Source organism: Cyanistes caeruleus, chromosome 3, assembly GCF_971803275.1.
Source record: "Cyanistes caeruleus chromosome 3, bCyaCae1.hap1.1, whole genome shotgun sequence".
Taxonomy (NCBI): domain Eukaryota; kingdom Metazoa; phylum Chordata; class Aves; order Passeriformes; family Paridae; genus Cyanistes; species Cyanistes caeruleus.
In genome coordinates, this window is record NC_141703.1 from 68,748,880 (window position 1) to 68,773,060 (window position 24,181).

The 24,181-nt window shown below is 34.5% G+C and overlaps 1 protein-coding gene across 10 annotated transcripts in view; it reads right to left on the minus strand.

Annotated features, from left to right (window-relative positions):
• The window catches only part of PAN3 (poly(A) specific ribonuclease subunit PAN3), a 102,252-nt gene that overhangs the window by 58,851 nt on the left and 19,220 nt on the right, over positions 1–24,181 (minus strand). For 6 of the 10 annotated variants that reach the window (XR_015284716.1, XR_015284715.1, XM_086881687.1 and 3 more), the window contains exons 3-7: positions 21,212–21,278; positions 19,126–19,196; positions 17,018–17,080; positions 8,845–9,006; positions 1,309–1,459 (exon numbers count right to left, since the gene is read on the minus strand). Coding sequence is in view for 8 of the 10 variants with exons in the window: in XM_086881687.1 (XP_086737813.1) it covers positions 1,309–1,459; positions 8,845–9,006; positions 17,018–17,080; positions 19,126–19,196; positions 21,212–21,278 (514 nt within the window). In the remaining 2 variants the exon portion in view is untranslated. The remainder of the gene's footprint in view (positions 1–1,308; positions 1,460–8,844; positions 9,007–17,017; positions 17,081–19,125; positions 19,197–21,211; positions 21,279–24,181) is intronic. The other 4 variants (XM_086881691.1, XM_086881689.1, XM_086881686.1 and 1 more) reach the window with 2 other exon arrangements.

A 24,181-nucleotide genomic window follows, 5' to 3' on the forward strand; every position in this document is an offset into this window, starting at 1 on the left:
TGTTACTTATCCTTTCAAGTATTACTTACAGATAGTAAAGAAATTGGACTGTGAAGGATCCCTCTGAGACCCCACTGGACACTTTCCAAAAGTAGATCATTTTACAGTATTCTATTTAATCCTTTATACACTTTTCAATCCAGGTGACAAGGCTGAGAGGCATATAAACACAACAGTTTTCCAATAAGACGGTACAGCACAATATAGGATCAAGCAGACACAGTACCACAACATGTTCATTTGGTCAGCAGAAGTATCAATCACTTTCCTAGCCTGCTCTGGTATGTTTTTACATGCAAACTAAATGCTGGCTTCTTTCACATTGACACTGGCATCAAGAAAGACTAAAGATCATTTTAATAAATGGTAATTGCCAATAAATGTTAAAAAAAAAATAATTTATAGCATTTGTTGGTCTGCCTTTTGGCAATTACGTAATGCTTCTTGGTAGCCACAAGGAACTGCTGGAGGTTTAAGTACATATAGAATCTCATTAAAGAATCAGCAGTGTGAATATCCAGATTTTCTGATGGCTATATATTAAAAATATTTTAATTCTAATGTAAATGAAATTATTGTAATTAAGTTAACATCCTAAGATCAGAAGACTAAAAGATGCATGAAGGGCTTGTACTCTTTAGATGTGTAAAAAAATCTGTCACTCAATTACATGACTGCATGGAATACATTTCAGCAAGAGTTTTAAACCTGGGAAATAACTATAAATTTGCCTTAGGATTACATGTGACAGAAGCAATAAAAATTAACACTATTTTGCAAGGCACAGTATTATGGAATTAACTTGTCATCTACTTTGTGTTTTTAATCCAGGTTTTTAAGTCCTCATATGCACTCATTAATGCTGAAAAAAATTACTTCTAGATCACACAATCTAGAAACAAATAGAAAGAGCACACTGGTGTGTAGTAAACCAAGATCATATGCATTGTAGACTAAAATGCATTTCTAGACTATGGGTAGTTTAAATCATCTTCAGGTACTGCTCTGGCAAGAACCACTTAAGACACAGTATATGATAAACTCAGCAATCCTTTTCCCCGAAAAGAGCAGAGTAAATTGTTAATTTCAATGCTGCTGTGGCTGAGTGGATTTCACAGCCTGCAGTGTTATTTCCATACTACTGGAATATAAATCCAAAGTTCCTCTGCTTTTTAATGATTGCCTCAAAATTAAGAGATAAAAGTAGGAGGTAGCTACATTTATACCCGATAAATCTGGTAACTATATATATAGGGTTACATTTGACAAAACAAACCACTGTACTAGAAATCATTACTCTCAACTTACCTGGTGCTAACCCAGCAGTAGCAGGACTTCCCATGGAGGGGTGAGAGAACAAGGCTTGAGAGAAGGCAGACATACTTGACTGGGATACATTACTCAGCCTGGAGGTGGATCCTCCTTTAGGAATAAACTCACTTGCAGAAGGATTTGGTGTCTGTATAAAAAAAATAATAAATTAAATGTTTATTTTAAATGAGATGGGATGAAGAGTGCCTATTTGGTAGAAAATACTTTCTAGAAAGGCCTACTAGTACAGGGGGTATTTTTAAGATACATAGAGCTTACTGACAAATACTGGAAGCTGGTCTGCATGAACAAACTTAGATGTGTTTTTGGCTTACGTCTGAAGTACTATAAGCAAACTTTCCATATGAGCAGCTGGTCTACAAATTCATACATTTTGCAAAAGGTTTTCCATAAGCATTACATTACAAATTGGAGAACAGACTTGACACTGAGAAAGCTTTGCCACAGCTGGACAGACTGTTTCCCTGTGACTTGAGGAATTTCATCTCAAACTAACCAGCAATTTCAAATTAAAGGAGTAAAAATGATTCCGACTAGAAAAGTCACCCCTGCCTCTATTTCAAATAGATCTGTATGTTCAGATTTTTTGTGAAGCTAACTTCTGCTTTAATTACTTGTTTAATTTATCTAGCACCCTTAATAATAAAGTCTAACTTGGTGCCACAATAAAAAATAGAAGCAGAATGATGGTCAAACATGTAAAACAAACACACAAGCAATTTTTAATTTCTATTAAAATCAGTCCAGACAGTTTTGTAGTTTAGGATCGTGGTGTGTTTGTTTTGAAGTGAGGTTTTCGTTTGATTTGGAGTAGGGAAGGTTAGAAAAGGAAATCCCAATTAGAGCTCAAAAGACAAAAAGCTTACCATTGAACAGCCAATTACAAATGACAGGAGTGTAACAAAAACTACATTAAGCCAAGAAATAAAATCAATTATTACATGAAGACTCTGAAAAGTTAGAACATTATTAAATTACAGGACTTAGTTTATTAAGTAATTTGCAAAGTACCTCTCAAAAGTGTCTAAACTAGTTGGGTAAAATAAGACAGCAACAGTTCCCAATAGACAAGGGATACTGTTAAGATAATCCATAATGTTTTTTTACAGAAAATTATAGTGGACTACTTTGGTTTCAGGCAGTTTAAAATAACCAAATATATCAACTGTTAGTTAAGTTACCAATATTGATTTTACCAATATAAAGTGACATCAGAGAAAGTAAGCTAGTGCCAAATTAGAAGTGAAATATGAAAAATCAGTGTAGACAATGAAGAAAGTATTTGAAAAGAGTTTTTGTTAATTGGGTTTTAATACTTTCATTTGAATATTTCTGCAAAATATCATAGTATTAATGCATTTCAGTGCACTGAAAAAGAATATTCTCAAAGTTGTAAAATTAAGGAAGATGTTCAAGTTTAAAAGCAAATAGCAAAAATGTTCTACCTTTAATCACACAGTAAATTTTAATCACCATCCACTTTATGATATCAACTTTACCACCTTATTTGTCACCTTACATGTGCATGTTTCTGAATATTCAAAGAACAGCTGTAAGTAAATACGTAGATTGTGAAGTAAAACATATTTAAATGGGTAAAGAGTTCAAATTAATTTTAAAACTCTTTAATCATAGTTAAGGAAAACAAGATATACACTAATACAGCGAAACAAATGAGAAGTTGAGTTATACAGACTGAAAACACATACCTGACACATGTATAATCAAAAGGTAATATTACGGACTTATCTGAATTTAAGTACAGGAATACCTAAGAGAATGGTGTTCCTCTAGATAAAAACTGGCATGCAACCATTCAGCAAAATCTGCACTGAAACTGGAGAAAATTACAGAAGTAGTGTGAAGTAGAACTTTTCCAAACAGTGATAGAGCTAAATAGTTATCAAACAAAACAACTGGGAGAGCAAGGGACGCTGTTTGTATCATCTTCCTAAAAGAACATAATACCAGAGAACGACATGATCCACACTTTTCCACTGCTGAAAGTAGCAATGACACATGCACAGCTCTATCACATCTAAATACTGCATCAACCAGGCAACAAGGGTAGGACATAGCATTAGGTTTGAAGCATGCAAGCAGAGAAAAAGACACCTTCTGGAAGTTACCACTAGAGCAACTGAGAGAGTTCCCAAAATCCCATCCATGGCATTTTGGCTAAACTCTTATCATTTTCACCTACTGATTCAAACAACTCCTAGAGCAGAGAGATGCTTCTTATTTCTAAATGCATTCTACAAATTTTCATAGACATGTTTTCATGTCTAAAAGTTACTTACTAAATGTTACCTATAGCCTTCAAAATTTTTAAATGCAGCTTCACTTTAACAAAGAGTTCCACTTTAACTGGTAGGTATTTTAATTTATGCAAATGAAAGAGTCAAACCCAGCAATCTGCTAGGGCTGACCTGGTTTATGCTGTAGAATTACAAATAGCAATAAGTCAAGTTTGATGGAAATTCAGTTTCATTCCATTTTTTGATATCACAAGTCAGGATAAGCATCAAAACTTTGTATGATTAAATCGTTTTTCCATAACTTTGATGAAAATGTTGTCTATGAGTAAATAGATTTGATTTATGAAAATCAACCCTGTACTATGAAAGCCTGTTTTACTTCTCTGTGATGCTACATGAAGCTGCAATCCAAGACTTTCCCCACTGTAAAAAAAAAAAAGTGATTTAACTTTTGGTTGCAATTTTAAAAGAGCCTTCCATCTTCAAGTTGTTTTCTAAATACAGAAAAATACTCAAGATCCAAAGTCACTAGCCAGAATAAACTAATCCAAGTAATACAACAAATTCTAGTGGAATGGTGGTCAAAACTAACAAATGCTTGGACAATTTGAGGCCTAAGCCTCAATCCACATTTAAATTCATTACATCTACGTGAAGCTGCGGTTCTTAAAAATTTTCATGCTTTTGAAAACATTTTATCTGAAGTAAAATATTATTATTTCTGAATACAGTTTTCTTCCATGAAAATAATTAAAACAATGAGGCCAGATTAAGTGACTAAACTAAGTGAGGAAATGCAATACTACTATCAGCTCTTTAATATTTAATATTTTAATTACTTTTGAATCTTTGTAGATAATTATTTGGCAGCAATGACCATGCAAATATGCCAAGATTAACAAGGCATGTTCTTAATAGCCAATGATTCAAAATCTTATATTCTTGGCCTGAAAAAATATCCTACTTTCACTCTGTCAGCTCATAATACAACATATAAATTCCAGTTTTAGCTTTACATTTGGATCAATGGTAAGCCTGAAAATCTGTTTAAATGGTAACCACACTTTAGGAACCTGACAGGGTATTCTTATAGTTTTTCCATTAGAGTCCTACCAAACTTCCCAAAATGACATTAAAAAATAAATTTAACTTTTATAAGAATGAAAATAATCTCGATCATCTTAGTGAAAACATTTTCTTCACTCTGTATTATGTTTAAATTTTGCACAACTACAGCTCTAAACAAATTTCATTTAATTAGTAATTAATTATTCATCTCAGAATAAAATAACTTATTCATGCTAGATGAGACTTAAAATTTTAAGTCAGGATAAATCAGGATTGGTAAAATATGCAGAGAATATGAGTATTGAAAACTGTCATTAATTTTCAGAGTAACCAGAAGAATGAACATGCAAGAATCATGCAATGATTATGCAATACTGTGATGTTAAAAAGTAGCAAATGTACTTCTAAACCCAAAACAATAAAAAAAAGCCTACTTGCATTGTCTGCACCGTGTTAACTAAGTCTATTTTCAGTTTCAAATGTAAATGTCCCATAAAAAGGCACATTCAAAATTTCAAAATGCTAATCAATGTGCTTTCAACAAACAGAATTAAAGAGAAGGAAGTTCAGCTGTGTCAGCTACGTTATGTATTTCTAGCAAACCACCTAAGATGACATCTAACTTATACCTTTGCTAAAATTTCCATCATTCCCTTTTCCTCTCAACCTTGCCAACTGAAATCTCATCTCCCTTCTTCCAATATACTAATAAAGATGCTGTGAACTAAAGCAGTAAAGCAACTTCCCTAATTATCACCCAAATACCTTTATCATACATTGTCAGAATGATTCCATGAAGAAATTTCATCTAAATACCCTGCCTTCAGATTCTTTATGTCCATGCTTCTTTTCAGTCAGCTTTGCAAAGAAACTTCCAAAGACAGACCACAAAACTGAGTCCATCCAGCTCCACTTACAAAAACAATTCCTAAACTTCTATATATTAGAGTGAAAAAAACATTATTAAACACATATAAATACAGTCCAAATGAAGGCTGATTTTAGCCATGATGCAATTACTAAGGATGGAATCAAAAAAGTACAAAGTGAGGCCAGGATTATTAAACAATTCATTTTTATCACCAGTCAGCTCAGAATACGTCTGGTGACTTTTATGCTTTTACAAGTATTAAAAGGAAATAAAATTAAGTATGGAGGGGAAGAAACAAAATATTCTGTGAGTACCACAAAAAAAAAAAAAACACAAAAAAAAAAAACCACCCCAAAACAATACAAGACTCCTTAAAAGAAAGTACAGATGAAATCAGAGAGCAAGCCAAGGATCTAAGCTGAAGACCCATCACCGGAAGGACAACACAGCAGCATGCAGCATTACTGTATGTTAAGGAGTTGCACATAACAGATTTCTGTAATCCAGAAATAAAATCAAAATTCCTGTTTCTTCAGCTATAAACTTCAATACATATGATTTGTCTTTATGCTCCTCAGTGATAAACTTCTAAGGCCCCACTGCTATACTAATTTATAAATGAACCCTCAAAGTGCCTTTAAGTACAGAAGTGAGCTGGAACACAGGGACATACAAGTTAGGAAAGTCATTTTTGGAAAGTCATGTGAGGATCCCACAGGAATACTGGAAACCACTCTTCTCTCTCTGTCTCATTTCTCATTCAGCATCTCACAGCACAGCTCTACAGCAGCAGCAGAGACACCACATCAGCTTCAGAGGCTGTAATACCACTTCATTAGCTTGGTTCTGGTACATTCAACCAAAGCCCAAAGCTAGCTACCTAACTCAAAAAGTAGGCCAATCTCATTTAATTTCAGAAGGATGTGCTAATGTACTTCCCATGCTAGAAACTGGATACAAGCCTCTTTGTTCTCTTTTTATGTTCTCCTTCACTTCCAAATTCATGCTGATCTGTTCTGACATCCCAAATTACATAATCATGTAATGATTACAGAAAACCACCACTAAGCCACACCCATGCTTTAAAGCAGGGCAGTCATTTACCAGTCTATTTTTGGCACAGTTTTCATAATAGCTCTTAGGAACACAGAAACATGCAGAAGTCTTTCTTGAGCTTAACATGTTGTTATTTTGTTGTTGAGTTTTGGGTTTTCTTTGTTGGATTTTTTTTTTTCATGGGCAGAAGTTCTATATGAGGAGATTTACTTTACAGAACATTGTTGCAATTCCTCCAGGGATTCCTTGCAAGCCATGACATCAGGAAAGGATGCATTTTATGATGTCAGAGCAACCCAGAAGACATGGAAGGCTGCCAAGGACTTCAAAGCAAATCTCCTTCTATCCCACCATTGAATTTGTGTAACATGCTACACTATTATAATTACTGTGACAAGTCATCACATCACTCCAACAATAGGCTCTAATAAATTTCAAATTGCCAACATTATTAGTTATGTTACTCTACTGTTCTTGCAAAAGAATTAAGAGTCAATTTTGTTAAAGCTGGATAAAATTTGTTGGCTAAAGATCTATTGGTTTATAGACCAGAGCACAGGCTCCGACAGAACTATTAGTGAAGTCTTGTTACAACTGAGTAGAGCTCACTAAAAAGTAAACTTTAGAATTAGATTTAGAATATTTTCATGTTTCTTTAACAAAAGTCCCTCAAAGTACTGTAAAAACATCTGAATTTTAGAGGTCTATGCTCCTAATGCAACATACTTGAAAAAATTAATTTTGATTATTTTTTGCTCAAGAAACAAAGAATCAGTTATTGATGGTGAATAAGATCTACTCTGTATAACTAAAATGTATCTATTCCTACTTTTTGAAGGAGGATTACCATCTATTATAATATATATCATGTGGTAGTATAGGAGCTCAGAACATTTCCTAATATAAGATAGGATCCATCACTATAAAACAAACTTTGATTAGTTTTATTTTGCTTTTTTAATGCACTACTCAGAGCACAATTCACTCTGCAGACTTCACTTTTAATCATGTAAGTGTAACACCATATTTAAACAAAACATATCTGGATTATAAAGTCATAGCCATGCAGGATTAACCATTGAATTATATTACAATGCAAGTTTTGACACCTTTCCTTCTTCAGCCTTGCCAGACTCCACAGTTTCTCTTCAATCCCTCCTGTTTCTCCTCCAATTCTACTTATTATGGCTGGCACATTTTTCTATCTGTATTTCCACCACATGTGCATACACATGCTTTGTTAAAGCCCACATCTCCATGGGAAGCTAAGCAACTGTATCACATAATATAAAAGCCACACATACTTTAAGTCAATTATGCACATGGGATTCTGGTGCAATAAAGGAGCCTGGAATTGCACCCTTCAAATGCTACATGCTCTGCAGCCAGTCCCAAAGACTGCCAAGCTCAGAAAGCATGGGGACCTTGAGCTTCCTTCCCTTTGCCACACTTTGAACACTACTTAGAGGTAGTGTTAAGAACTGAGAAGACAACTGCTCCTGGCAAGAAGCTTCAAGTTTCAGGCTACTACCTCTCCAGCCTCCAAAAGCATTAAGTTCTTTTACTTCTAATCTAAATGGATTAGATTTACAACAAAGCTTCTTGCATCACTGTACAGCAAGAAAACAAGAGAGGACAGAAGTGCTAACAGGACTTTTTTTGCCCATTAATGTCCTGAAAACTAAAGACCTATTTTCTGATTCTCTCTTCTCAGAAGAACTGTGTTTATGGCTTACATTCACTATTATGCATGCAGTAAATTCAGTTTGTCAATCTTCTCTCCCTTGAAAACAGTACTGCTTCACAGGCTCTCAACAACTGTCCTTCAAGCTTACCTGGTCCTTCTACCAATGTTTCCTTTAAGCTTCTTCATCAGTGGCTATACTGCCTCCTCAGCAGCAAAAGGGCCAAGACAGACTGAAGGTCCAAATGTCCCTAAACAACATGGCATCATGCTGCCTACATCACGCTGCCCATGACATGACATGACATGGTTGTTTGCTTTTAGAATACATTTCATGATTGCTTTTGCTCCTTCTTCTCAGATTATACCAAAATCAAATAAACTATATAGTTCAGCAATTGGTGAAGATAATTAAATATTCCCAAATCACTCTCTTAGAGGACCACTAAGCCTCTTATGTGAAATTAATATTTGATTTGATCTTAACTCATACTTGGAGTAACTCTAACATTTTCCAGAACTGAAAATAAAACATCCAAAATACTGAAAAAATGACTAGTAAAAAATAATTTTACCTGTAAATTGTTTTCTGTGACTCTGTTCCACCAAACCATATTGATGGGTACTCCTGTTTTACACCTGTCAGCCAGACAGCCGATAGGGTTCTTTGATTTTCTTGCTTTTGATCCCACCGGAACTATCCTCTCATCCAGCATCCCCAGTCGATACTTCCTGGGCTATGAAAAAGAAGGAGAGAAACCAGGCCACTCCTAACAACCCTCATCTAAAGCTACACTAAAATAGGTATTATACTGTGATATGATTCTGGATTGGTGGAATAGGAAACAATTTGCAAGTAAAATTTAACTGAGACTGTTTCCTTTCAATCCTGACAATTTGGTTATAATAAACAATGCTTTAAAAAATTAAAAAGAAAACAAACTTTAGGGACTACTAATTATTTGCAAGCAATGCCATTCATCACGAGTCAGCCACTGAAATATGCACATAAATTTTAAAATTCTGTCCAAATGAGAAACTTATTAAAAAAATCCATATTTTCAAAATAAATACCTTCAATCACATCATAATAACACCTCCCTTGAAATTCCTACCAAACAAATTTTAAATTCAAATTTGCCATGACTCATCTCCTGAAAATTTGTTTTTAAAAATCAGGTAGAACTGAGTAGCCAATTGCAACTCTGAGAAAAACATTTCTGTTCAGGTTATAATTTAAAAAAATAATTTCAGCTACTGTCTTAAGTGAAAATAGACAAGAATTACTATGACAGATGCATTAGGAACTGTCATAAAATTGAGAAAATAAAACACATTTGAGGAAGTTAACATGCAGGAATCACTTGCACCTCATTAACAGTGACACTTCTATTACATTGTCAATGATCTCCACAAATGGAAGTATTTATAAAGAATGGTATGAACATTAAATTCAAGAGACACACTGTAAAAAAGAAAATCTGTTAAATACTTTCAAACAGGTAAAGAACAGAAGTTTTCCAGATTTCTCTGCGCTTTCAAACCTATCTAGGTATATCTACCTACATATTAAATATCATCAAAAATAAATATTTTAGCACCTATGCATATTTAGACCAGGACCTTTTATGACAGTTATATCAACAATTGGATCAAATTGCAGGGGTTGGCTGGTCTTTTGCTGTGGGGTTTTGTTTGGGTATTTTTATGTGACAGTGAAACTAACATCTGGATATAGATCAATCTAAGTAATCAAAGCTTAACTTACCATTATTCAGAGATCTACTTTACCCAGCACCTTAGAAATCTTAGCAAAATGTACCTTCATACACACTTTAGAAATAATTCCTCATGAAACAAGGCAAGAATCTAACTGGAGAAGATTACCCACTCACACAGAAACAATTAATAAATCACAGGACAAAACTACCATAACATGGCTGCAAAAACAAAACCTAAATCGATTCTCTCCTCTACTTTCCTGGAACCTTTTGGGCTAAAAACTTTGGAAAGAATTAGAACTCAGTGGAGTCCACACTACCTCATTTTCCCAAAAGAACCCAAACAAACCAACCCCTCCAAAAAACCCACAAAACCCACAAACAAAACAACAAAAAACCCCAAAGGATACCAACATGGACTATGAACTACCAAAGCAAATAAACTCCATGGAAGAGTTAACCAAACATAGTAACAATAAATAAGACTGAATATTAGCATACCAATTAGAAATCTGTGATGGGTAGTATAAAGTACTCCTGCAGTTCGAAGACACATCTGATCATGGTAAATCTAAATACTGGTTGATTATTTGGAGAAAATCTGAATTATTAGGCAACTTATCTCAGTAAATTAGAAAGACCACTAAAATCCTAACCTGCAAAGCCCTTACAGCTGAGAAGCTGGACATTTAAGCAAGATTTGACTTTAGGGCTGGGTTTGAATGTAGTATGTATTTTTCTTAGGCCAACTATTGGAAATAACATAGTGAAGAGTAATAGTTTCCCTGGAACCTTCCCCATCTCTCTCTCCCCTCATGCTCTACACCAAGTGCAGGGGCACAGCCTGCCTCAGACTGGACTGGACTACAAACCAATGCCCAAACATACTTCCACTCACAAAGGAATTCCATAATAACTGGTTGTCTACAAACATTTTCAAAAGGAGAACCAAAACAAAAGAGGAAATGAGCCAATCTGGAAAAAGGCAGTTTTGGTCACAACAGGATGACCAGATTCCAGACAACAGGATGAAACTGTATTCTAGGCTTTATGAAAGACAATATAGAGACAATATAAATTCATGTTCCAGTAGTTCTTTACTTACTTGCATTAAAAAATGAAATTAATCACTGGATGAGTCTAAAATAAAACTTTTTCCTTTCATTACTTATAAAACATTAGGGCATTACTAGGTCAAAATTTCATTATTTAGACAGATATTAGAAGATGGAATATACAATATTAACATTTGGAAATAAATTTTAGTCTACATGCACTGAAGTTATTCTAAATAACACTTGTTCTCAATGAGCAAACTTGGATCTGATTTAGAAATGCAATCTGAATTTAAAGGATATCAGCAAACAGAGTATCTGCCAAGAGAAGAGATTCAACGGAAGGGAAAACAAATAAATTGAGAAGTCTGAATAAGTGTATCAACTTTGGTATATCCCTGACCTCGACGCAGAGCAGGAAGTAAAGCAACACAAACAGTTCACCTTAAAATGAGCAAGAATTCACCAACCACTGATCATTTCTGAACATACATATATATAAAAATATGTAAATATATCTACCTAAAACACAGAGGGCATGACAATCTGGATTAATAAAACAAACTTTTATGCTTGGGGATAATTTCTCTTGAATGTTTACAAAAACAATTGGTTTTTTGCCTTCCATACAGTCTACGAGGTAAAAAAAACTGTTCAGATATAGCAATTAATGGCTGCAAATGTTTACATGAGGACAGGGAACAGCTAACTACCTTCCATTGCTAGCAACAGCTTAGATTCCCCCAGGGTGAGAAGGGTAAGCATTTTCAGCCATAGCTAATAATTATAACCCTTGCCCTGCAGATCCAAGCTGTTGTCAGCAATTAATGATAGGAGCCTATTGGTTGGCACAATTACTAGGAAAGATAAACCTCTAAAGTCTGAAAAACATTACACTTGAAATGAAAGAAAGCCACTCCTAAAAAAAAAAATTCCTTCCTAAGTAGCATCTTCATCTGAGAACACTACTAATGATGATTAACTTCTAGCCCATGCTAGAACATATTCCTCAAGTAAGTTTAATTACTTGGATCTCATCCATTCAACAAGAACTTTGGGAATACATTCAGCAACTCTATATTCTTCCTACTGTTTGCTGTAACAGTGTCTTTGCCCCTAGTTCCTCCTGTTTCAAGGACAGTGGGCAGTATCACACTTCCTTTTTGTAATTCAGGATTAAACTGAATTAAACTCTAGTGTAGGATGTTCCATAGCTATCCTATAGGGGATAGAGGAATAAACTTAAACAAGAAAGTATCTACAAACACTCAAACTTTAAAGACTTTCATGTAGTATTTAAGTCTAGATAAACTGATAAATCAAACTACACAATTACAAAATGTTCTTCTACTCAAGATCTACAACTCAATATTTTGGGACTCATGTCCCAAATTACATTTCTGCTACTTAAAATGCATTTACCTCTATCAGGTTTTGAATTTTAGATTTACAAGACCTTTTTAGTACCAAAATATACCAAATTAAGCCTGGCATACAAACACATGAGCAGGCTATTGTGTTTCAAAGTATTGTGAAGAGTCTCAGCTATGGTAATGCTGTCTCTGTGCTTCTACTATCAAACCAAATGGAAGTCATCTTAAGCTTTCTCCATCACAGGCTAAATGAAGCAGCATTACCTTAAATTACTATAGCTAAAAGGTATCACAGTAGCATTAGCTAGGGCTCATCTGTTGTGCAATGAGTTGACTGTATTTGCACATACAAACAACAAAACACTACATTATCAGACAGAAAAGGGAAAAAAAAGCTATATAATCTCACACTTTCCTTGTACTACTTACTGTACTACCAAAAATATGTGAGACGTTCCATTTTAAATTTCAATGCTGATTTTTGAGACTTCATTTATTTTTTTTAAATTAATGGCAAAGAGATCATTAGAAAAAGAGGTTAAACACCCCAGCTAGGCTGCTAGTCTACTTAAAAAGGAACAATTCCTGTTTCATTATGCCTTTAAAATTAAAACCAAAATAAAAGTTCTTGGTGTTATTATTGCTATTTTCACCCAACAACCACAACTGATTAGCTGGAATAAGACAGTACTTGAAACACCAAGCCATAGATATGAAGTCCAATATGTTATCAAGCCCCTATACAGGCACAATCAGCTAAGCAGTACCTTAATTGTGAATACAACTGTTACTGTTCATTATTGAACCCAGTTAACTGCTACACCTGAACAAGAGTTATGGCAAACAGGAAAATCCCAACAGATTTTTAAGATGGAAGTATGTAAAAGAAAAGCTGTCATTTAAGTGAAGTTAAACTGTAAGTTTTGTAGCCAATGAAGCCACAAAACCCCTTTACATGGAATGCATTAATTGCTAACCAAATACCCTCTACTCTTCATTTTTTATTACACTGGTAGACAGGCATACCACATCTGTGGTTTTTTGTAACTCACCTTCTGAAGGCTGGAACCATTTTTTTAAGCTTGGTCAACAGCTTAAAAATAATTGTGTGGTTGGCTGGAGAGCTTTTTACCTTATGAAAAAAGACGACTATCCTAACATTTATAATGTTTATATGCTTATAATTTTGAAGTTTCCAATATTACACATTGTGATTACATGAATTTAACAGACTAGACACCCTTCCATCCAGATTGCTCATGAAAACCTGGGTTTGGCTTGGGACAGAATTTCACTAGTTCTGAAGTATCATACAGAGAGAAACAAAATATATTCCTCTACCCCAAGAAGAATTAAGTGTGACATTTGGCATGGAAGTGTCTTATTCCAGAGAAACACATCTGAACACTGAAAAAAAATAAAAAAAAATAAAAAATTCTTTGTTTAAACAAATTTTAGAAAGTTTAAATCCTGGCATGGATTTAGTTGTACTGACAAACTTCTTCACTGGGAAATTCTTATAACCTGTTGAATTGATGTAAACTTGAGGAAAAGCAGACTTTTTTCTACCACCATTAAAGTGGGTAGATCTAACTGTAGTGAAGACTTGTCAGAGTACCACCACCCCAAGATGTACTTTCAAAAAATCCACTGCTAAATGAACACTACAGGCAAACCACAGGTTTTCCTCATGTTTAAAGTTTTCTTTTAATAGGACAGAGATTTTTATATTACTTACAAAAAAGTGGAAAAATCTTGTGCAGTCACAGAATATATAGGTAAGAGAGTTAAAGACTAATATAACTTTTACTGTCTTTAACAGGCATATGATTTCTCAAATGTGATATATTTTCTAGCTGCTCTAAATATTTGTATAGTGTCTCCACCTAACATGTGCATGAGTTTAAAAAAGTTTTAATTATTTTACTGCAAATCACTCTTGAAGACTACATACACCTTGGCACAGAAAAAAAATCAAACAAAGCTTGTAAATACAACACAAGCTTCTAGCATATCAGTTACATTTGAAGTTATTTGACTTCAAATACATAAAATGATGAGGCAAAAAAATATATAAGTACTTCATATTTTTAAAGAGAAATGCTTTTATAATTTGACTTAGGTATCACAATGATTACTAATCCACACACAAAAATAAAAGTGAATAATATATTCTCTCATGACACACTTAGAAATCAAAAATACATATTTATCTAAATAGTAATAACTAAGACAGCAAGACCACACAACCAAGGAACAATTCCCATAACTAACTCTTCCAAGGGAAAATGTAAAGCAGATTACATTTTATGACATCCTTGTAACACATTTTAGACCACCATACCACTTACAAACATTTATTAGTTTTTTCATAAACCATAGTCTTTCTGCATTTCTGCATTAACCTTCTTTAGCATCAACTATACTGTTTTATTATTGCAGTATGGGTGAATAAATCCCAGAAGGAAAAATTTAGGTTTGAAATATAAGTGTAGCCCAGGTACATTATAGAATCTGTGAAGCCATAATGCTGTCTCTTAGCACACAGCGACATGATGCTTGATCATTACCCCTCAACTCATCAGAACATGATTCATGCTTCTGAGATTGTACGCAGAAGGATCTGAAAGGTGAAAACTGTCTTGACACACTTTCATTAAAAGTAAATTCAGCAAGACCAACACGGCATACACGGCTTTTCAATGAACACCACTGAACTAGATAATGATCAGGTATCAGAGGTGTCAAGACAGAGCTGGAAAGAAGAAACTGGAGAGAAATACAGCTTCCCAACAGGTAACAAAACTAGATGGGAGGCAAGACACTCAAAAATAAAATATCAACTGTTTAAGTCTTAAGAATTTAATATCCCACAGGACCTAAGTTATCTGTTGTTTTCTTTTAACTTGAGAGGTCAAACCCTTCTCATACTCATTAAAATTTATGCAGACTAAGCCTTACAGGTAGTCTTCGCTTCAAATAATTTTCCATACATATTTATTTCTGCTGATCAAAGTAAATTAATTAAGTCTGCTGTCCAGTCTCACTTGCTGTAAATCTCCACAAATGGCACTGAACAGCTGCATCCTGTTCAGGGTGAATTTCAATTCAGATAATCTCTCATATACTTTCCTTTCTAATCCAGAGTTTTTGTCCTTGCCTTTACTCACCTAAAATCAATGTAAGGCATTCTAGGAAAAAATTACTTCAAAATACATAAAAAGCAGCAATAAAATTGTGTTTAAAGTTGTTCAGTACAACAATTAGTTCACCCCTTGTAGCCTGTGAACTGAAGTTATTCTCACCTTAATGGACCTCCTCTAGGTGTGACTGAACAATTAAAAAAATGAAATGGAAATAAGTCAGTGTTAGAAACTTTTCATAAGAGTTCAGTTGTCATGAGGATTGAAGGTATGAAAAAACAACGTAAAATGTAAAATAAATGTTTTTCACTATCATGTAGGGCTGACCAGTGACAAGTATAGGAACCTTTAGCCTGGATTGGTGGCAACAGTCTCAGAACAAATTTAAACAAAAGTTTCATAATATATTTTCATCTTAGTGCATTAAGCTGTCATGTCCTTGACAGCAGATTCTAATCAATTACTTCACAACTTTTAATGAACTGTTTACCAGAAGCACCAAAATAAAGAACTTTTCCAGACAGATCATTTCAGGTTTAGAGAGGAGCACTTTTCTAGATAATGGCTAAAGTCAATTTAGGAAAAACACCCAGGAAGTTCAAGTTCAGAATGCCACCCTATTTTTAACAAGCATAACATGTACTTGAAGAAAAAATGAAATTAACATGACATCATTATTCTTGGGAAAGGGTGTTAGTCTATTACTCTAGCTTTTGTTCCATGCTTCACATATCCTACTTGTGCATTGTAGAGTAATACTTACCTAAAAATCTCTTATAGGAAATTCACTTTAAGGTTGCTTGTCTTACTGCATGTGGAGTTACAACAACCGGACAGTAAATCCAGAAGGTTTTACGGTTGACAGAACCTCCACCAAGGCTCCATCTACAGAAATACTTAGCTCCTTTGATTTCATTTTAAGTATCCTATAAAAATGTCTTTAAACAGTAATCTTAGCTTTCCTGAAATCTAAAATTGAAATGCAGTTTAATAATTTCTAAACAGAGATAATTACCTCGAGAATGTTCACAAAAATTCATGGACTATGTTTACTTTTTAAACTGAAAGAAGAATGGCACTAAACATCAAATAATCAAAAGCAAATTAAATAGCTCAGTCATACTAACTAGTTTCAAAAATACTGTCTAATTAAAAAGCAAGGATATTCAAAATTATAATCATCAACTTTTGTTTAGTATTTTATTGATCTCAAGTATTTCTCCATATGGCTTGCCCATTGTTAAAGGGCTGCCAGCATAACATCATCAGCAATATCCACAGACAATAAGCTTGCTTTAACAGAACTATATAGTACATGCTTATGCAGAAACTATCCAGTTTTATAAAACACAAACATGCAGTTTTTACATGCTTCCAAATAACTTAATACTTCAAAATATTACAAATTAGAATTGTGACAAGTTCAAAGGAAAGCAATTGTTCTTTATTCACTTACCAAGACTGTATTATATCTGTCCTCCAAGTCAGAGATAAATGAAGGAAATGCTGGTTTTGCCAGCTGGTTCAGAACAAACAAAACCTTAGACTTGGGCACTTAGCAAGATAATGGACATTTTTTTCAAATGGTAGATGCTGTAAACACCTACATTTGAACTAGTCACCAAGGCTCCCTTTATGCAGCAGGCACCAAGCACTGGCCTAATAAACCCCATTGTTCAAGCTCTAAACAAGCTCCAGTTAATGGGGTAGAGAGGAATCACTCAAGTTTTTAAACACCTGGCTCTCAAGCATTTAGTGCTTTTAAGGAAATTACTTCAGACAATTTGGTTATTGCAATAAAAATACTAAAAATATTTAAAAACTACATAATAACTACTTGCAGTGTATTGACTGTCAGCGAAAGTCAGTCACAAATCTCATTAATTTCTCACAACTTTAGCCATCAATTTTTGTCCACTTAAAGCAATGACCAACATCTCATCTTTTCCAAAGTATTTTTCTCAGAGAGCTAAATGTTTCTTTAAACTACTCATCTCCCTGTGCTGACTATAGAGGGAGCCTGGATGCCTAGATTCACACAGCTCAAGTAGTATTTTATGAAAACTTCCCCATTACTAGTACTTAAAAACCTTTAAAACAAGCATACATTACAAAATAGCAGTCATATAAAAGATAAATTATTAATACACAAATAAAAATACAAACCTCTTTCAATTAATGCCAGTTATAGCAGAAATGCTAACTAGAAAAAAATCCAAGTAAATCAATTTCACAGATAAAACTTACTTTTAACACTCTTTTAGCAGCATGGACCAAATCAGAAAGCATTCTGAATGACTATTTCAGCTTTGCGGAATTTGTGCTTTACAGCAAACATTAATTGGTTTGTTTTCACTTTGTACTGCTTAACTTCAAAGTAATTTTTAGAGACAGTGGTCATTCTTGCAATACTTCTGTTTGATAGCTTATTTTCTTTGGTGCATATGGTTATACACAAGCACAAGTTTACACACAGGTACATACATACATGCATGTATATACTGGTTCTCAAAGCCCATGTTAAGGAGGAACATAGAATTATTTTTCATTTTTATCTGCCTTGGTAAGTGTAAAGAATTATAAATGTGTTGCTCATCCATCCAACTTTCACTATACTGTACTGGCATTAAGGAAAAGAGCAATGCAGATAATTAATGTAGTTTGGATACATCAGAATAGTAGAAAATTGATGTTCTACAACAGTATTTATATTTAAAAAACAGTGTGATGGACCAACTATAGGAATTATCTTTAAGCTCAATCATCACCTGCAGGAATAATACAGAACATGCTGACGTAGCTTGCTTTCATTATTTTCTACAGGAAAGCTCAGAATATTGTGGCTAATAAATAGTAGAACATGTAAGTCATCAGTGAAAGTAAAACTTAATAACTAGTTGGGCAAGACAATGGCTGGTTTTGGTAAGTGGCAGTTCACAAAAATGAGAAAGAACTCTTACATAATCAAACTTTTGTCTCCCATTCCAGCCACTGAGTGTACAACTGGAAAACACCACAACTTGCACAGCTGCAGGTCAAAGAGGTGTTTGAAGATGCTGTCTAGCCCTCAGCAAAAGAAAGATTTCTCAACACAAATTAAAGGGATGGGGAAAAAACCCAAACCCTTGCTTCCCAATGATAACTGCCTTTTAACCTAAATGCATTTCAAACTATTACAATTATTATCACATAACATACAAATAAATGGGAGAATGATTTTTAACATATTCTGAACTTGCTGCCATAAGGCTTGCAGGTCACATGTCCCTTAGTAGAATAAGAATAATTTGTTTTCAAATTCCATGGGCTACATACTAAGTTTCATATTCTATAGACTTCAGTTTACTAGTGCTTGGCGTATTTCTTAATAGCAGCAGCAGTCTGATCTGACGTAGCAAAAACGAAGCAGTAAGATCTTATTTATATCAGCAGCAATACATTAAAATAAATCTAGTAGCATCAGAAGACTTATCCTTATTTCATGTAGCATTTCAAGTTATTCCAGATCTTCTTCCCTCTCAACTCATATATAAATATGCTACTTATGATTTAGTTGTTGCCTACCTTCCTCCTTTGAGAAACGCTGAGGGCAGCAAAGTCATTAAACAAGGATGAATTTGGTGAAGTTAGTGGATCTATAAAACCAATGTAAAACCAATGTGTTATATTTACATACACTACTAAAAGAAATTTTATATTTTTTAACTTATTTCTGTATGGAATAAATCCTTTTGACAAAGCTAAATTTAGCAATCACACTGCAAAAAACCCTAGCATTTATTAGATGCTGTACAACTGTTTAATTGAAATAGTGCTCATTAACAGAATTCCTAAGTTTAATTGCTGTTGACACAATTTAAAGGCCACCTAACATTTCACTGCCTTCATCTGATCAGAAAACCTGTTGTAAGTGCTCCTTACATTTGCATGTCATTTTTAACCCTGCAGATGATACATTACAATGTTTCCAGTTCACCAGAAGATAGTCTGAAAGGCTTGACAAGCATTGGAACAGGTTGCCCAGGGCAAGTGCATGAGTCACCATCGTAAGGGGCATTGTGTAAATGCAGCACTGAAGGAAAGCTTCAGCAGTGCACTTGGCAGCACTGAGCTAAGGGTTGGACTTGATCTTAAAAAGTCTTATCCAGCATAAAAGATTGTACGATTCTATGATCTCCGCTTACCTGAAATTAGCAACCTTCTGTGTAACAGGTCTCACAAATAATGATGTGGATTTTGCTTGTCCTGTCACTGTTCTGCACTTCATATTTAAATCAGAACCAAGGATAGCAGAAGTTCACATTTCATTAATAACTTCTTATTGCTTTTTCTTTGTTCCAATTCATCTTTTCCAGAGTTGAAGTATCAAAAACTATATAACATTCACAGATGCAACTCCAAACTACATGGCTAAAACTGCCAAATTAGCAGATGACTGCCAGCTGTAAATGTTGGTGTTTTCATTAAACACTTTCTTTAACATTAAATTTTTAACACAGAATTTATCTTACATTTCTTCAATGATAAATATTCCCTAAAACAGCAATTCTACAAGTGAAGCACTGCTTGGCAGAGCTGGAGAAAGAAAAAGGAAAGAATCTGAGATATGACAAAATTTAAAATGGTTTCTAAAAGTTGGTCTGGTTTCTCTCCTTGACATGCATCACCATTACTATTTGGCCTGTCACAGTCAAACTCTGACTGCATTTAAAACTGGAGACCTCCACTGCCTTGAATAGCTAATTATTCAGTGGGACAAAAGATGCAGAGTTAATCTCAAAGCCTGGTGGAAATAAATGAGATAGAAAAAACACGAAAACACCCACAAATTTTGACTTTCAAGCAAGCTCATTTTATAGTAGTTACTACCATGCTTTAAAAAGTATAATCCTAGTAAGGAGACTAGCTGCAGGGTCAGACATGCAAATGGAGTTCTAGAGAATAATTTACACAGCAATTTTCAAAGCCGAAATTTATTTTAAATGTATATCTTTGCCATAAGGGAGCAGTACCCTCTCCTTGAAAGAACTTAACAGCTACAGCTGAAATAATCTGCAGTGATTCTGAAGAGCACATTACAAAGCTCAGTACACCCTCCTCAATAATTTAGTGAGTACGTAGGCCTCCACTATCAAGACATTCCCTTCAGCTGAAAATCATGTATATAAAACATGTTCCTATAGCAAGGAAAAAATTGTGAGAGGCAAAGTACTGCTTGCAAGACAAAACTGAATAGCTATTAAAAATCATCAGTTATGTGACATTTCACAAAATCCACACACCCTAACTTTAATGGAAAACACTTGTACACTAATCCCACACAATAACTTATCCAAGAAGCATAATAAAAAGGGATACTACAGTGAAGCAACATAAATGCTTAAGCTATCAGTACTTTACAGTGGCTATCCAACCTAACATTTCACTTCAGGTAACAAGACTGATAGTGACTTTTTTTAGTTTTTCCCCCACAGCAAAGAGAAGGCTAAAAACTTACGAGTTCATTACACTACTGTTAAAAAATAAAGTTCTGCTGGATCTCTGTAAAATCAGAGAACAAGAAACACTCCCTTAAGCCTCAGTTTTGCGAAAGTGAATCTCTCAAATGTTCAAGCATACTTTTATATGTATTTATTTTAAACATACTTACCATGGCCTGCATACTGCTTGGCACTGTCATTGAGAAGGCTAGGGGAGCTGCTGCTATTTGTCATCCTCTGTAAAAATAAAAGATGACATTGTACATGTAAAATAAAGCCTTAAGAGATTAAGTCAGGGCATTGGGGATGAACTTTCTAAAGTTTTAAGGTCAGACTATGAAACTTGTGCTTCTTCCCCATTTAGTAAACACACTAAACAAACAGACTTGCAATTGACAAAAATGTTTAGTAAAATAAAGTATTTTGCACAACAGAAATGCAAACCAAAAATTACTGTATATTAAAATTAAACATTATCTTCATAAATTTCTTCTAAATGAGTAGGGTCTACCAAACCTATGGATCTCTTCCTGCATGTTGTGAAAACATTAGATAAGACAATTACTTATCTCCATAAAACAGTCATTCATACTGCACTCCTGAAACAACTCCTCCCTTTAATATACTATCACCACAACATGAAACCTCTCCAATGAAAAATACTTAAGTATTTAATAGATTATTTTTAAAAACAAAAGAACCTTTTGAGACCTTTCAACAAAACATCTGATTCTTCCAAGTTAGCAGGACATCTGAAACCCTTTTAACATTCCTCCTAGGCTCCACTAGCTTCTCCTGCATTCCTCTAGAGGTATCAGCTAGCAATAAACTGGACTGAAGTGAGGCAGTGCTGCTCTAAGAGCTACTGCTTCTTTGATAGAGAAGTTTTCAAGTGTCTCTTCTTACTCCTGCTTATTATTTTCTTTCACCAGCTTCCCAACAGGAAGAAAAAGTGAGAGGAGAAAAGGAAGGCAAGGTCAGGAAGTGTTCTTCATCACTGAGAGAGACAACCACTAATTTGTTAAAATACTCCCTGGCATGCTTTTGGCCCACATCAACCCAGAGTCTCCCCAGCCAATTTTCAGGCACTATTCAGCAGTGGAAATGTTTGAGAACTCTTCAAATCGACAGTTTGCATGCAGACTCTGCTTTAGTGGGTGAGCACACACCAGCACAAACAGGACATTTCGTGCCAGCTGGCCCTAAGCATCAAGGAAAGTTTCCAGGCATGTTACACTTAGTAGTCTAGACACAGACTGACTCAGAACTGGTCACTGAAGTTGCTCTTTACAGTTATTTTTCTCCATAGCCAGTCTCAATGTTGGTGGCAAAGGGCAAAAAGCTTACTATGTTATACTTCAATACCATTTCATCTAATTGTTGACCACGAAGATCAATATTCTGAAGTAATTTTGGTAAGAACAGAGGACAACCCAGAGAAGCGGGAGCGCTATCCAATATGAAGTAGAACTGTAAACCTACTACAGTTTAAGTCTCCTTGCAGTTTTCAGAGTACCACAAACTTCACCAGGAGCTGTTGCTTTTAAAACTTTTATCTAAAAGAATAGATAGTATAAAGTGGCTTTTATATGGAATGCTTACAACAGGTAAACAGCATGTAAATCTTCAGCTCCTCAAAAAAGAAACCTTCAAGCAAGCTGTTTGCTATGTGCTCTTTTCTTTTTTTGATGTCACCTGTCTCTTGCTCCTAAATATACTGACCTGACACAATATAGATGTCATTAACTGCTTAAGTGATAAACAATTCTATTCACAAAAGGCATGTGTCTAGTGAAACAAGTTGACTTATTTTTACAAAGCAAGGTAACGCTTTGAGAGACCCACACCAAATTGACAAACTTTGCCCAAGTTCAAGGACACTCATCCTATTGCTCACAATCATCGAAATAAGAAAAATACATCAAAATCATTTCTAGATTATAGTAGCTCAAGTAATCATATGCCATATTCGCTTCTTAAGCAATGAAATTAAGTTGAATAGTTTGTCACAAATATTTAAAGAGTATCCTTGTCACGCATGGGTTTTTTTTGCATTTGAGACATCCACACCAATTCTCATAAAACAAAGGGGTTTAAGAAGAAATTTCCTAAAGGGAGCCCTTCAGATTTGTGCAAGATTTGTGCAGGGGTAGATAAAAATAGTATTAATGTCCACTTATAATACCAGATTTAATAATAATTTTGATGCAATAAAATAAAAAAAACAATGATTTGTTGAAACAGGAATAAATATATTGAGAACTGCATTGGTATCAAAGCTGGTTAAGCACATAGGTTAAACGTGGAACAAAATACTTTTATTCCATCAATATTCACCATCCTCAGGTACAGGAGTTAAACATTCAACCAACAGACTTTCAATCTGAACAGGAGCCTGAGACAATGAAAACCAGTGCTGACAGGATCACTGAGAACATACAGTTCTCAGCAACTGTAAGAACTGCAACAGAGCATATTGTTCTGGATTCTGAAAACACAGTGCAACCCAAGTCTCTGAGCATCAACTGTGCTTTTACAAAGTTCCCATTCAAGGTACAAACATATCTTACACACATCATGATTCTGAAAAAATAAAGCTTGGGCAGCTCTTGCCTTAACAACTGCTTGTAGCCTGTACCTTGAATAGTCAGAAACCTCCACCACTTCATGAATTTTTAGTTTTGATCATTTTGATTATACATGCACAAGCTTCTTACCTTAGCATTATTCATAGAAGACCTGCATGTAATCAGTAAAGGCTTTTTAAACTGTTTTAATATTAAGATTTCTACCACACCCAAATGCATTTATAGTCTTAATGAAGGCTACTCATGTATCTGATTCATTTACCAAAAAAGGTCTTGAAAGAAAAAAAAAAAATAATTCAAAGAACACACAAGTGCTGTTTGTTGCTTGTGTTTTCCAGAAGGCAGCTTTGATTTTAAATAACACTTCTCAACCTCTTCTAATGATGTTGAACTATTTTTCATACAAACTCAATTTCAAGAAGACTGTAAGCACCTCAAGCCCAAGGGATGAAAGCTCCAGAAAGACAGAAGCAACCATTAACAGGGAAGAAAATTAAAGATTAAGCCTGACAGGGAAGGTAAGCACACACATATGAGAACTTCAGACTGTTT